This window comes from Gobio gobio (genome assembly GCF_949357685.1).
Source record: "Gobio gobio genome assembly, chromosome: 15".
Classification (NCBI taxonomy): Eukaryota; Metazoa; Chordata; class Actinopteri; order Cypriniformes; family Gobionidae; genus Gobio; species Gobio gobio.
In genome coordinates this window covers 12,274,500-12,291,110 of record NC_137108.1, presented here as the reverse complement: position 1 = coordinate 12,291,110, position 16,611 = coordinate 12,274,500, and the positions used below count along the sequence as shown (strand labels likewise).

The following is a 16,611-nucleotide window of genomic DNA, read 5'->3' as shown; positions in this document are numbered from 1 at the left end:
ACTTGCTCTGTCCATCACAGTCAGTCATTCCCTGTCAGATTTGATGGAGCGACGCTGAATCATACATTAGTTACTGAATGGCCTTGAGAGACAATGGCTTTATAATGATCAGGTGAGGTTCAGGAAGCACTAACCTTCTCTTCCACTTCGCTGACACTAGATTAATAATGCAAGCAGAAGGACACCCATCAGAGCTGACATTAATGGCCTTGATCTGGACTTAACGTTGACTTCCTTTCAATTATAACCATGCACGCAGCCTCTCTTTCACTCACTTGCACGTTTAAGTATCCTTATGGCTTTTCTAATTGTGTCAATGCATTTTAAGCAGCATCCAGCAGATTATACTCTGAAATTATTAAGTCTCGCCATTATTAAGTCTCTCACAGAGCAAGAAATCATGGGAGATCACCCAATGAGGGAACTTTCTTCATCTGCTGCTCTGGAGAGCATGAACTAACACAGGGTGGTTGAGATATCTGCTGCTCTGTCTCAGACCTGTGGCTGAACTGATTTCCATGTGTGGACTACATGACACTTGTACATTGTAATTCTCTGTAAAACGGTCTAGTTTCAAGTACTGTGAGCTGTCTAGCTCTTTACTATCGTTAGAGGTCAGGGGCTGTATTACAGAAACGTCCTAACTCAGAATCATATCCTACCTGTTTATTAACCATGGTATTTAGAATCTTAAAGCAAGGCACCACAGATGAATGTGTTAAAAAAAGAAGTAACAAATAGATATTGCCATAATTAAACAGTCAATTGATCCCAGTATATTAGGACAAATGATTTGCATTACATGTTTTCTGAAATGTTATTTTCTTATTTGCCCCAAATATTATTTTATTATTCTGTAAATGCAATTTTCTTGTTTGTTGTTTGATTTTGTTGACTTTGTTGACTCTTTCAATTAGAAATATTAAATAACAACAATAGTATCTTGTATTGAATGGAAAAGGGCTATGTTTAATCAACACTTCTCGTCGTTTTGTCTTGCAGAGGGTGTCTGTGAGATCTGGCTGACCAGTGAGGATACGGGTGCATATGGGCGGGACATCGGCACTGACCTGCCGTCTCTGCTCTGGGAACTGGTGAAGGAGATCCCAGAGGGAGCGATGTTGCGCCTGGGCATGACCAACCCACCGTATATATTGGAACATCTGGAGGTACATCTTAAACCTCAAACAAACAATCTGACCCCACCCATCATACACCTCACCATCTTGAAGTAGATCAAACCCTACTATGAGACACACATGCATTCTGTCTGCCACTTCCAAACTGTTATATTTGGCTTTTCCTTCTTAAGTTTTAATTGTGTGTGTGCTTCATTCATTCATTAAGGTAGGCTTGCTTTTTTCCACAGTAAATGACAATTTATTACAGCATATCAATAATATATGTGAGCCGTTTTAGTGTAGTTAAGTTCTAATGTTTTCTTGTTGTTTGTTTGCCTGTCTGGTTGTTTTCTAGCATACAGTAGTGACCTCATTCAGTGCTCAATGACTTAAGTCTCAATTCCATTATTCTAGAACAGTGGTCACCAACCTTTTCAAGCCAAAGATCCCTGACCTCAGCCTTGATGAAAGGAAAGATCTACCTATAGATTTTTCATGGCCGATTCAGAGGTTTTTTTTATTTCCGAGACCATCTGTCGTTTTTTATTTTTTTATTTATTTATTTAAGCAAATTTATTTGTTGTTTATTTGCTCTATAACAGGCCAAACTGACCTTAAAAAAATTGCCATTTGAAATGTGAGGCAACCACTGCATTTTAATTACGATCCAAACAAAGATACACATATGTAGCATGAGCAGTTGTTTTTTATTTAAATTATTGCATAATTTCAAGACTTAGAGTAAATACAGAATGCTCTGACTTGTGAAATTGTAACATAAGACACACCTGCACAAAACAAAAACAGATGGACTGAATAAAAATACTAATTCACTCTCTGACAGTAGGAGGTGCTTATGGAAAACAAGCGTTTATTTGGGTACCGCTGTAAAATGCCATAGAAACTATTCTGAAGACAGTCAGTTTTGTTCAGGGATACATTCATGTAACCCCCCCTCCCCAATTCAATATCTATATTTTTCTTCCTATAGTTCAAGCTTCCCAAAGAGTGATCTTGCTGGGCCTATTAGGCTGGTCCACTTCATGTGTTTTTACAGATCAGATATTTATCTGATTTATAACCATTCCATTTACACTTGGCCACATAAATGTGTCTCCACAAAACGGATATAAATCCAATCTTCAATTCCCACGCTATATGCCTGTTCACATCATCACGTATATATGAGTTCACATCACCAACATTTTATTGATCAACAGTTAATTCAAGGACCGCGAAATGAGAGAGAGAGAGTGGCATAAGAACTGATCAGTTAGTTTCTTTACCTTTAATGATGATGATGATTGTGTATTGAGCGTCTGCAACTTTTACTTTAATTTGCGTCAGTTTGCTGAAGAGATATCCAGCTGATCGTGTGCGGCGATGCGTGCTGCAGTAGCGCTGTCCTATCTAACTATACATCGATCGATTTGTGCTGTGCGAATTTTGATGTTGCAGAGAATACATTTTGGGACCATATGTAGCTATTTCGTGCCTTGATAATGTGTTTGTAACGCTCGTACACAGAGAGGCCGGATAGCTGGCCTGAATGGTTGTAGCCAATTGTAAGCAAAACTCACGTATCTGATATTTCACAGGGGTTTATTATCAGCATCGTCGATCCCACGCACACAAGGGGCAGTTTGCAAAACACTCAGAAAATACAAAAACAGAAAATAAACAGTGCAAAGAGGAACAGAAATACACGCATACATGCGATGTTCATAGCTCGCGCTCCATCCACGAACTGCCCACTCATCAGCGAGTGAGTGAGTGCATGCGTTCTGCCTTAAAGGAGCAGTACCTAATTCTACTTGTTACATGTTGTTTATTATTTTTCGGTTATTTATCGGGAGCTACCGGGACAGTGATAAAGATCGACCAGTCGATCGCGATCGACGGGTTGGCGACCACTGTTCTAGAACAATAACCAGAATGCTGTGTGTTTCCTCCTTGGAACCCCAGATGCTGAGGACACTCATAATCCCTCAGACGGCTGCAAGAAGTGCTGAAGAAGCATTTTTAATTTGTGGAGGGTTAATTGAGGTTGTAATTTTGTCCCCCTATGTATAGGTTTCGTTTATGCTCTGTTACATTCAAATTAAAAAGCGATAATTTTTTGTCCCCTAAATGAAAAGAAATAACAATTAAATGCTAATTAGAAATGTAGGCCTGCTTGTATACGTGCAAGAGGACGGTTATTTCTTTTTATGTGCTAATTTGATTTCCATCATTGGACTATTTGTCCTTATTTCATTTCCATGTGCTCAGCAAGTATTTTTTAATTGCATATCGCTTCTTTGATGCGTCTATTTGTCTTGCGGAAAGCGGCGTACCATGTCACTTCTGCTGCTGCTTTCTTGAAGATTGACTAAGTGTATTGACTTCTGCTACAAGAGCAGGTGAGATTATAAAGCCTTCGTTTGATGTGTGGCTCTGTAATCGGTGGTAAAATACATAGCACTTGTGTTGTGTCAGACGCTTTGTAAGAATGAGGTAAAATGATTTTCACAGGTGATGGAAATACCAAATGCTGCCTGGACAGATCACGTCCACTCCCCCCTCACATACAGACAGATGACACGTCCTCTCAAAGCTCACAGGCTTCCATTTCCTAAATCATCCCAGGGACGCTGGTGTAAGGCACGCTAGCTAACACTAGAACTGTTCCTCCTCTCATCTGAACACATCCCCCTGACTGAGAGATCTCCTCCATTTACTGCCTCTTAAGTGTTTTTGCGGGTGGAGAGCTTTCACAGCGCTGGTAAATGACTGCGATTTGGGAGGTTGCAGCAGCGGCTGTCTGACACTCTTTTTGAGGACTCATTTAGCAGCATTAGAGGTGTTTAGCAGAACAGATGTGTGATTTATGGACCCTCTGCTCAGCGTTTTGAAATGGTAGAAGCACCTCTCAGACAGGAGAGGACTTATCAGCGCTGTTTAAGAGAGATCTTACGTGTCACTTACAAAATTGACTCTTTCTGAAGAAAATGGGTTTCATGCACTAATAATTGTGCTCTTATGTGTAGAGAAAACGTTTTCATGCAAAATGTCCTTTAGACAGGTACATTTCAGTAGTTAGTACCAACCAGTATCAGTAAAATTTCAGTTCTCTGGACCAGTTTCAGTACCATAGCAAAAACTATTTTATTTTAATTTAATTATTTTATTTACCCATTTCAAAATAAAAATATGAAATACATGAAATTAGTTAATCATTAATGCTATTAATAATTATAAGTAAATAATACATTAAAACATTAGAATGTTGCATTCAACTGTTAAAGGGTTAGTTCAAGCAAAAATTTTAATTCGGTCAATAATTACTCATCCTCGCGTCGTTCTAAACCTGTAAGACCTTTGTTCATCTTTGGAACACAAATTAAGACACAGTTTACGTTGTAAATGCAGTCCAACTCCTGCGTCATCATTACATGCATGCGTCGTGGTGCTCACGTGAACAGCATCGGCTGCTGTAAAAACTCGAACGCACCGCACTGTTTACAACGTAAACTGCGTAGGAGACTGACACAGGCTAGAACGAAATTGTTGAATAAAGTAGTTATTTTTGTTTGTTTTTGCGCACAAAAAGTATTATCGTCGCTTCATAAAATTAAGGTCAAACCACTGGCGTCCCATGAACTATTTAACAATAGTTAAAATTTCTGGGCCTTGAAAGTGGTAATTAAACGACTGTCTATGGAGGGGTCAAGGAGCTCTCGGATTTCATAAAAAATATCTTAACAGAACAAGGACTCTCTATTCCACTTACACTCCACAGCTCTATTTTGACCATATTAGATCAAATTCCTAAAAAAAAAAATGGGTCGTGGCTTACTAACCATGTTGAGATCCGCTGTCTTGGCAAACGCTAATGAGAATAACATGATGAACTGAGGAATGCTGTCCTCTTTATCAGGATCTATAGTTATGAATTTTCAGATCATGTGGCTTCACTGTAGGTGAGGAGTTGTTCCCATTCAGACAGTTTACAATTACATTCAGTCTTATCCATGGAGTGTGTGGCAGAGCCCACTTTAAATGCAGAGGAGCTGGAGGTTCAACTTTCTCTTTAATGTGCTTCTGATTACTTAAATCTCTCTTTGATGTCATCTTTTTTTTTTTTCAGGAAGCAAAACTTGGCATCATGAAAGTTTAGCTTTTCCAAAGCCAGAGCATATCAACTTCATTATACATTCATAAAATCTGACCCGCCGGTTAACCCGCCATGAAGCATGCCACACCATACAGTACATCAAAACTATAAGAGCTGTGGGACTGGTGAAATCCATTTTTTAAATTATATATTTAAATCGAGATACAAGCTCTCTGTGCATGCTGCTATGGAGCGCACACTCCATCTATACACCTGAGCACCATCCGAGCCTTGGCCCCCAGGCCAATAGCGTCCATTCTGTCAGGACCACTATCGCCAAAGATAATTGGCAATTAGCATAGAGTTTGGATTGGCGGTGTGGTTCTGTTTTGGGCAAGAACAAGTAGCGATAACCCACTTTAGGGTAAACAGAACACTACCAATATAAGGTAGCGATATCATTATTTTTCTTAATGAAAATAATTTAATGTAACAACATATTTGTGAAATGAGTCTGATTTGAAGAGGAATATCTGAAGGCCAAATCCTGACTGGACGACAGGAGGAGCTGGGGATGGAGGGGGGTAATTAGTTCCTGAGCAACGCGATAGCTGCTGATAATACTGAATGGACCTTATATGCTGTGATCGGCGTCATATTCCTATAGGTAGGAGTAAATCAGCTGAGAGTCAGCTGATGCGACCTTGACTAACGTGACCTGCCAGAACTAACGCTATGCTTGGTTTTGATATGTGCTGGAAAACATGGAGCACACTGCGTACATTAGCCTTCACATTTTCCCTTTGAAGTGTCTTTTAATTACTGGCCAGCCAGCATCAGTGTAATTCTCCCCTGCTTGTATCCAGGAGGTCACCGCAAAGTCACCTTATTAAGGCAAGCCTTTCTAAGAGCAAAACAAGAGCGCTTAACAGTGATCTGAGTGTACCCTCTGCTGTAGAGCCCTTTTCAGTGGTCTCCTCTCAGGTGAAGCACCCTCCACTGATACCCCTTTTCCACCAAGGCAGTGCTAGAGTTAGTTCAGAGCCAGAGCTAGTCCCAGTTCATAGTTGGTTCGACTGAGGAGCCTTCTAAGAACCGTTTGCTTTTCCACATGCTGAAAGCCACAACAGAGACAGGTCTTATGTCACTGTATACGTCTCATCTTTCTCAGCAACGCTAGCGAGGCAGCGGCAGTGTTGCCAAGTCTGCGGTTTTCCCGCGGAATTGGGCTACTTCATCACTGTTGCCGCGGCTGTTTTTCATGTCCGCGGGTTGAAGCGACCCCAATTATGTGATATTTAGCCCCGGGAATGTGAATTTTAGTAGGAAACCATGCCAAAAAAACACATTTTACCCCCGAATGTGATTTTTACCGGGGAAGCCCCCCTGAAACGCGATTGGGCTTGTTTTGAGTAGCAATTGGGCGGGTTTTGTTGTGAAAACCTGGCAACCCTGTGCAGCGGGAAACACAAACACACCAGGCTTGTTCGAGATGCATCGGATCCACGTATGATATAAAAAAAAACGCATGAGTGAATCAAAAGCATAAGGAGTCATATGCTCTCGCTGGACTCGTTATCATACGGCGATCGGTCTGCACAGCACCGCTGCGTACAAGCCTTCCACCAACAATGCAAACGTTGCGTTACTATTGATTCACATGGCTTTACGATCCTGCATCGGCATCAAAACACAGTGAAAACACAGCGAATCCAAAGCATTCATGCAGTTCGCCGTAATTTGTATAGACGGAGATTACAAACGAGCAGCAGCTGTTAGCTCCATTAGCTGCTATTTCAACAATGGCGGATCTCAAGTTTGTGTTCGTCTTGTTGACCCTGCCCCCAGCGCCTGACGTAATCGGTTCTTACTTCTAGCCCTGTTCTAGCCCAGCAATGTTTTGGTGTTACTTAAGAACCAATTTTCCTGGCTCGGAGCGGTAATATTTCCTCCAGAGAAATGCAGGGTTTTTTTTCTAGTTATCTACTAGCTATCACAATTATAATAATTTAATTGGCTACTAGAGAATACTAAACTATAATGTAATATGTATTCAAGCGCACACATAAAGCTTGCCACAAAGAACAGGCAAAAGTAATGATTATGAAAGTGTCAAAAATAGGAGGGGGCATTTTAACTGTTTATTAATAAACTGTTTTCTGAATCAGTGTCGGCTGACTCTCATCTCCGCAGTAGCCTAGTGCGAGCCTCATTTCAAGCTTTCTATATATTGCTCATGTTAGGCAAGTTTCTGTTAATTTAGGCTACGAGACGCGCTCCAGTTCACGTTTAATGCAAGTCATCCCGCCGGCGCTTTCATATTGTCTGCTTGCTTCTTATTTATTAATTCCAGGCAATTGGTTGATGAAAAATGTATCAATATTAAGATATATTTTTTCCAAAACGAAATTCACTTTAAAAAAAGGCTTTCCACTAAACAAAATGGTCAAAATCATGTGTGACCCACTCAATGTCTCCCGACATATTGCACATCTTATGATCTTACTCGTGCAGTTCACTTTCCATAATTAACATAGATTAAATTAAAAAATAACTTTATAATAGTCATATTTAAGAATACATATGAAACTAAATATGTTTTCTTTAGGCCTAATGACTACAACATGTTGCTTGGCTTAATTATAAAAAAAAGTGCTTTATTAGCCTATTAAAGTGCATGGGCCAATAAAAAAAGAAGGAAAAAAAAGATATAGGCTACTGATAAAAAATTGTTTCAAAAAACATATAGCGCCATGTCTCTGGATGTTTGAAAGTATTGATTATTCTAAAATGCATGGCGCCCTTCTAGAAATTGTACACAATTTCACACAAAGAACAGCTATAATGTCGGGAAATAGGCTACAGGACGGAGACAATCCTTGTGTATTTGCTGTGACCAATAATGTGTTCATATTTATTTATTTATTCAGAAGTGTTGCTCGATATGAGAGGAATTAATTCATCAGGTAGAACAAATTAAGCAGGGGGAATGTAAATATACATTACCATTTTATTTGTCAGAAACCTATAGGTAGCCTATTATGCTCAAGGTTAGGCGAAAACAAACTCGTTTGTGTGGCATTTTTTTTTAATCAACAATAAGCCCGACCAAAGCCATTATACACAACAATAGGCCTATAGGTTTAGTGGTTACGTGTAGGCTATTAAAGGGGTGGTAAACCACGATTTCACTATTCTAACTTTAGCTAACGTGTAATGTTGCTGATTGAGCATAAACAACATCTGCAAAGTTACAACGTTCAAAGTTTAAAGCAAAGGGAGATATTTGCTTTTAAAGAAATCAGTTTCTAAGAACTACAGCAAACGGCCAGCAGGCGACTACACACATTCCTCCAGGGTTGGTGACATCAACAGGCTCAATATTTACATAAACCCCTCCTCCGAGAATATTAAATAAGGGGGGGTGAGGCCATTTTGTATCGCGGCGCTGTTGTGGTATAGTAGGCTGGAGTGTTGTTGCCGCGATGCCGAGGAAACGCTGTTATTTTCATCCGGATTGCAGGTCTGGGGTACTTGCTCTGTTCAGCCTTCCTTGGGACGGGGTGCGTTGCAGAGCGTTTAACATACAGCATGTTATATGCACGTGTGTTTGAGTCAGCGGGGAATCAGGCGCGCGCAGGGCTCCCTGCAGCACATCTAACAGAGGAAAACATCCACCGTCTTCGTGATTTCAATGCCAGATTTGCACAACGTCAGCTGCGTGAAAAAAACACTGCCGGTGCGTGGATGCACGACGCGCGCGCTGCACATTTCACGGAGGACAACACAAACTTCCACAAACTTCGCGAGTTCAATACAGGATATGCACAACGGCTTGTCCTGAAAGCTGGATTTACAAACAGAAGCTGTTTACGGGCCACAACCTGTAAGTCTGATTTATTTTTCATCGATGTGTTTTCCTGTAATAGGTTGTAGCAAGGAAGTAAACAGATGACAACGCTGTTCTGCAAACCAGTCTGTTAAATGCTCATTCATACTTAACATTATCCGACGAACACCTAACATTACAAACACTAACGTTAAAATCTCAACAGCGAACCTGGCATTAGTGTAAATTATTCTTTGATTAGAGCTTTTATGTATTGTTTATCTACAGGCATGCTTAACATGGTTCTGTGTGTGATTTGGCTAACTTACTAGTTAAAGCCAGTGCTTAGTGTTCGTTTTGGGTTAGTTCTTGCGACAGATATTTGGCTATAATCGTTCTAAAAATACAAAAGTTAAAGTGCCATTCAGTAGCGATTATAGATCCGCAGTCTTTACTCTTGAGGACTGAACAGGTTCTGCTCGATCATCTTCACTCAAATGTTCTGGGTCTGATTCGGGCTCATATGGTTTTATTGACGCCATTGTTTCTAATACTACCAAAGCACAGTCTACCGGTAAGGTAAGGGGCGTGACGTTTCCGACAAACGTGCACTAGGCGGTTAGCGAATCACAACACACTGGGCCAGCTAACCAATCTGAGCCCATTGCGTATTTTTGAGGGACTGGCTTCATACAACCCGGAAAGCATCAGACCGTTTTACAAGGAGGGACAGAGCAGTGTAGAATAAAGGTCAAATATATGAAAAATAAGGCAATTTCTTTTTAAACGAAGCATGAACACATGTTACAGTGCACCCCACAAACACAGTCAAGCCTTCAAAAGAATGTGTTTTACCACCCCTTTAAAGCATACGCCATGTCGCCTGTTAAAAAGCATTATGAATAAATGTCCTGTCCGTTAACCATTTGTCAGCAACAGGCAGTTGCAAAAATGTAAAGGACCCAAAAGAATAATACAAAACAACCGAAAAGGAGAGAGAGAGGGTTTGTTCGGACCTTGGACTTGAGCTGTCACTGCCTCGTGAACAAACCTCTACGCAAATGATAGCTCTGTGGTTTTCACAAACAATAACGTACACAAAAGATTATAAAATAGTTTTACTTTTGCATATATGATTAAAGGGGCTATATGCAACTTTTTCCCCAAAATAAACGTAACAATAGCCTTTTTATTTTACAATTTATGACTCAAACATCTCCTGATGAGCATACTGACACCTTGTCCACTCACAGTGGGTGCACCTATAAGCCTGTATCCTATTTTTCCTATTTTCTGGCGGGTCGTCTTTTCCCGCGCTGTCTGCGGATGTGACGTCACCACCGCTGCGAGAGCGAGCAGAAAATGAGAGCAGTTCTGTTTTTTGGCCACAGGTGTCAGTCGCGAGTTTAAATTTCAGAAAAACGCATATAGCCCCTTTAAGGAAAAAGAGTGTGCACATATTCCCAATGAAAAAATAAAAATATCACATGATGTGAGTCCAAATATCAGTCGCAATAGCATTAAAAGACAGGACTCTTGAGGTGGATCGACATTCTACAACACAGGTCTTACCGCCTTTTAATGGGGCTGGGCTGTGTAGTAAAAGGAGGAGCTGGTTTGAATATTATAGAAATGCCGCTTTTCACGCCGTCTTTGACAGACTGAAGCGCCGTAAATAACGGCGTAATATGGAACGCCAAACGGCGAAATGAACAGCGTTTTGGATCGGATCAAAACCGCCGATATTAACAGCGTTTCTGTGGTGAAAACGCCGTCATTTACACCACTTGTACTACAGAACGCCGTATTTTGCGTCGTCTTTTCATCTAAAACGCCGCAAATAACGGCGTTTTCTATAAACCAGGCGTTTGGTTACTGGCGTATTTTGACCCTTTTGGCGTTCCATACACACACCGCTCCTGCCCTGTCAACGCACTGCTTGCACATGCGGTGTGAAGACAGCCACGCCTCTACTACCACGGGCGTTTTTTATATATTTTTTTATTTGAATATTAATTTTCACCTTCGAAATTCGTTTTTTTTAACTATTCGAATATATATTCAAATTTAGAATATTCGCTGACAGCCCTATAGTGCATTAACCAAGGTTAACAGATAAAAAAAAAAATTCAAACTCAATTTAATGTTGAAATTAACATATTAACAATGAACAATATATCCACAGCATTTATTAACCTTAGTTAATGTTACAAATGGAATCTTATTGTAGTGTTAACATTTCATATAAATCCAAACAGTCTGCTTTTTTAGAAGGAGATTATCTAATAAAAAAACGAATGCACTTCTGCTTTATGTTTCTGTCGGCAGCATGATGATACAGTTTGCTTTCTCACATCACTCATTTTATATATGCAACATTTTGGTCGGACTTGCATGTGTTTTTATCACATTGAGAAATGAATTACTTTATAATGATTTGGCAACAAATACTGTAGTGTTCTGTATTCTTACCGTTTAGCTGTCATGTTTTAAATGCGCATCTGATGTGTCAGCGCTCTCCGTTCCCGCCGCAGCCTCACGTGTTAATGTAAACAACACAAGGTGTCAGTGAGTTTTTATTTCGCCTCTAGAGGCCACTCTTGTGCTATATAATGCCAGCAGACCCATCTCAATGCTCTTGTACTGTGTAATAGTAGCGCACCCTTCTCAGCCGCTCCAGCACCAGACGCAACCCGGTAAAACTATCGGTGTGGTTTTTTGCCGATACCTGATTGTTCCACCAATCAGCTATTGGTGCAGATTAATCAGCAAAACCAATGAATCGGTCGACCTCTAGCAAAAACTCTAGGCAACAACACCCATTAGTCAAAAGTCTTGTGGACACATATCTATTGTGTGTTGTGAGGACTTAATAAAAAAAAAAAAAATTGTGTTTAAAAAAATAAATAAAACACGCATAAACATTATTCTCTCAATAATACAAGCATGCACATACATGTTGCTCAGATATTATGGTAGCCCAGTTTGTGCTGAATACACTGTAATTACACTTTTGCCATTAATGTGTTTATAAGCAACTGAAAAAAGCACAAATGTCAGAGCATGTCAAAACTTCTAAAGGGCCCCAAAACAGCTCAGACTCCAGAGGGTTAAAAGGTTTTGCCACAAACTCAACTGACTGGCTTCTAACATGCCTACGGGGATTCGCACGGCACTCATGCAAAATTAAACAATTGGGCACAAAATTGGTTCATTCAGTTTGTATGGCTTATAAAAGCTCAGAACGTGCAATGTATATAAATAATTAATAGCCTGATTCTATTTTTCGGTGTGGGTGGTCAGAGTACCGGAAACATGTGAAGTGCCAGTACATAAGAAAAAGTGAGGGTAAGCTTCAGATGTGTGTACTGGCGTACTGGCCCACCTTGAACACTGCCTTCAATCAAGATTTTCAAAAGGTATCATGAATTATTAATCACTAAATATCACTGCATGTTTAGAAAGTTGTCTCACAAAACATACAAAATGTACTAATACTTCCCTTCAAATAATTTGGTAATTATTGCTATAATAACAATCATGCTCCAAAGATTATGTTCCAGTAAAATGCACCTCATTCATAAATTGTGAAAGCTGACAAGTGTAGAAAAAGCCAGAAGATGAGACCCGCTGTACTAGAAAAAAGTCTGACAGGTGCCATGTGAGAGTGAAACCCAATTAAGATCACGCAATCTGTGGTGATTAAAGCTCTCTGTCTCCTGAGAGACGTGCCGCTTCTCTGTTCAGTGCTGGAGTGACCGTAGATAAACAAAAGAAATTGTGTGAAGTGAACAGAGCACAAACAGCTCCAGAATGATGCCACCAGAATCACCAGGATATAAACACTCATTGTTCTGAAGCTATACACTGAAACTGTTTGATAAGCTACTTACAGTCAAGCTACCCTTCTGAAAATTTAGTTAGTAACACTACAAGTTACTATCAAAAAGAACTACAATTTTTTTTTTTACAATTACATTGTATATTACAAATAACTTAATTGTTAATGATGCAATACAATTATGATTAGAGTACAGTTTTATTCTGTAAACTAACCAAATATACAATACTCAAATGTAGCCTATATCTCAAACTGACTGTGAAAGTGCAAAATTTCTACAAATGTCACACCAATGCAAGAACCAAATAAATGCTACTTGGATACACAGGTGTAAACAAAAATGCAGGTTAAACTCTCAGCACATGCAGTGATGCAGCATACTGTGCACGGAGCCGTTCTGAGACGCGAATCATGCGCTGCTTGCATGAACACTTTGCATCCTGCAACCTATTTAATTACTTCAAAGCCTTTGCCATGTGATAAGTGCACTAAGCTATATCACAATTTTGTTTTCTGTTCATTTGACAGATGCTTTGCCAATTCAATTACGCAAAAAACCACGTCAGTGATCTTTCAGGTTCATTATAAAACCATTGGCGGGACAGATTAAACTATGGCGGGAAACCAATGTAGTAAAATTAGAAGCAGATATTTGATATAGAGTGCGATAATCAATTTTAAAAAGGCTATTATTCACCTGTATGTGCTTGAAGTCTGCGACGCAGACAGCGTTTTTATCTTTAATTTGTATAAAGCAAGTGTAACCTTTACTAGTCGATTCGTGTGAAGCATCAATCCACTCCTGTACGTCCCTTACATAATCATCAGATGATCTCTTCTTGGTGAACTGTGAAGCCACAAGATGTGCGGCGAAACAATAGATGGTGGTAACGCACAATTTTAGTTTGTGATCTAATAAGATGACACCAGAGAGTCAGTCTTTCACAAACAGACAGAATAGATCTACTGTCCCTACTATGGTACATTAAGCCAGAGACTCTCAGGCGGTTCATTAATATGAAAATGGCCTGTGTTAGGGATAGAATTAGCGCCCACTCCAAATACAAATTGTGGCGACTCCCCAGAGCTTGAGCTATAATTGACTGAACCATAAATGTTCACACATCTCTAGATTCAAAGCTCTGTTCAATTCCCTTACTGCTCCCACTCATACTTTCATTCAATTCTCTGTTTTGTATCATGGTTTAATTAGTTGTAGTTAAGTCAAGCATGACAAGCACTATTGCTCGTTACTGATCTAAACAAACTAAACATTCAACGTTGAGGCACCACAGGCATGAATGATTCCTTAAAAACCTCTCTTGAGGAAAGAGTGAACTGTTACTTACTAAAATACCTTGCTTGGTAGACAAAAGAAAACAATAGTAACCCTAAAAAAAGAGCAACTACCAAAAACACCTTAGCAATCTGAGGACAAAAGTACAAAAGTCTGAAATGCTTCTATTTTTCCCACTACATGTGATCATATCAGCTAACAATGGTGGCTTTAACAATCTATGTTAATCCCTAGGAGTCTGAGCTGTTTTGGGGCCCTTTAGAAGTTTTGACATGCTCTTACATTTGTGCTGTTTTCAATTGCTTATAAACGCATTGATGGCAAAATTGTAATTACACTGTATTCAGCACAAACTGGGCTACCATAATATGTGAGCAACATGTATGTACATACTTGTATTTTTTAAGAGAATAATGTTTATCCATGATATTTGAAAAAGGTTAAAAAAAAATAAAAAAAATAAGGCTTCAAAACACAATAGATATGTGTTCACAAGACCTTTGATTATTGGATGTTTTTGTTTAGAGTTTTTGCTTTAAACTGATGTGAGAATCATTGAGCCTTCTCATTCACATAAAACAATATATTCATTTACAATTTGTAAGACAGTTTTTCTTCACAAAGCCAATATGCGAGGAGGTGTGAATGAATAATGATGAGATAACAAAAGGACATAATAGCCTGCATAATTAGCTACATAATGAATGAGCTTCAGGTAGGCCTATGTGACAGTGAGCAACAGAGCAAAGGAAATATATATTTATTGTAGTTTATTTTTTTGGAATGTAGTCAACAAAGGCCTATTATATTTTAAATGATCAAAAGATTTGACTAGACTGCAAAAAATGTTCTTCTTATTTGGTATTTTTTCTTGTTTCCAGTCCAAATATTTAAAATTAACTAGATAAGTCAAAATGAAGTGAGTTTTTGCTTAAAACAATCTATATTATCTGCCACAACAATTTATTATTTATTAAACCATAATTTATGATTTTTTACACCAATTTATTAAAACACAACAATTAATGACATTAAAACTCCAAACTTACTTTATATCACAAGTCAAATATTTTAAATAACCTTGTGAGATCTCATTTGGCTTTGGATCAAAAAATCAGACAGAAAATATATAATTTTACAATATTCTGCATAATTATAAAAGCTTGAATAGCATTGCATTATAAATATAATCTATTATAAAAACACCCAACATGGTATAAATAACACAGATAAGCCATATATTGTCACGATTGTGTGTTTATTATCTTCAAACGTGTCTATCTGCATGTTATAGCGATTTCTGGAAGCTGTTTATGTCAGACAGAATGTCACATGGTATCTTCTTCGTCTACCGTATGGACTACATGTGCACGGAGCGCCCTCCGGCTGCCAGTATGAACTGAAAACACAACAAATTGAAATAACACTTCTCTGTATAGAAATTTGACACAGACATATGAGAATCTATTAATATTTCTCCTCATCTGCACACTCTTGAACTAAAAGCCCTGAGGGATGTTGTTTTGTCGTGAGTCTTCATGACGAGCATAGAGGAGTGTTTTATGAATGAGAGCAGCTGACGCTCATATTACAATCAAAGGTACCGATGCGGTTTTCATATTTATAACTCCTGACACATATTAACAAATTAAGGTCACTATATGACTTTGAGAATAAAACAGAGGTCAAAAATGGAAGCTTGAGTCTTAGATCTTTTAAATGATGTATAGTTTGTCAAGGTAATTACTTACATCTGACAGTAATTTTGAGCTAATTTAAACAAAGAAAGCTTCAGTGCGTCCTCACGCAGGTTTTTGCGTTTAATATTCACAGATGCTTACAGAGTAAACTTAGCCTACTTACACTCAGCTGTGGAATCCGTTGCTTTCAGAAATGAACAGCTTTTCATGGAGAATTATTCAAGGATTATTAAACACGTCTCAAAACGATGTAGTTGAAGTAGGAATGCAGTACTTGATGTGTTTGTTTGAGTTGATATGATGTGTGGGCGTCGGAGCCTCATTATTTGAATCTCAATAGAACTCACGCTTCGTGGGTGTGGTCGCATTAGTGTATAATGAGCCGCTCAGGAATGACTAACATCTCTCTGCTTTCAAACATATTACATAAACACAGAATATTTGTTTTTGATTTGGTTTACAGTGTTTAAAACCTGACATTTTAGCGTTACTTTAGACATATGTCTCATGTTTTTGAGACAAGTATTCACTAAGCTAGAGGTCATTTTCTGAAGACTATCTAAACGAACATCTTTGACAGAGAGGCTGCAGATTGCGCATCATGTGTGTTTTCTTTATTTTGCAAAAAGCACAACAGTTTGTTTTTATTGTGACTGTACACAAAAAAAATTGAAACTTAACAGATTATAATGATGTATAACACTTGCCTGAATGATAAAAAGTCTCT

At 38.8% G+C, this 16,611-nt stretch overlaps 1 protein-coding gene across 2 annotated transcripts in view; it reads left to right on the top strand.

Annotated features, from left to right (window-relative positions):
- cdkal1 (CDK5 regulatory subunit associated protein 1-like 1) overlaps positions 1 to 16,611 on the top strand; it is a 491,565-nt gene that overhangs the window by 317,258 nt on the left and 157,696 nt on the right. For both annotated transcript variants that reach the window (XM_079836708.1, XM_079836709.1), the window contains exon 9: positions 1,003 to 1,169. In XM_079836708.1, the coding sequence (XP_079692834.1) occupies positions 1,003 to 1,169 (167 nt within the window). The remainder of the gene's footprint in view (positions 1 to 1,002; positions 1,170 to 16,611) is intronic.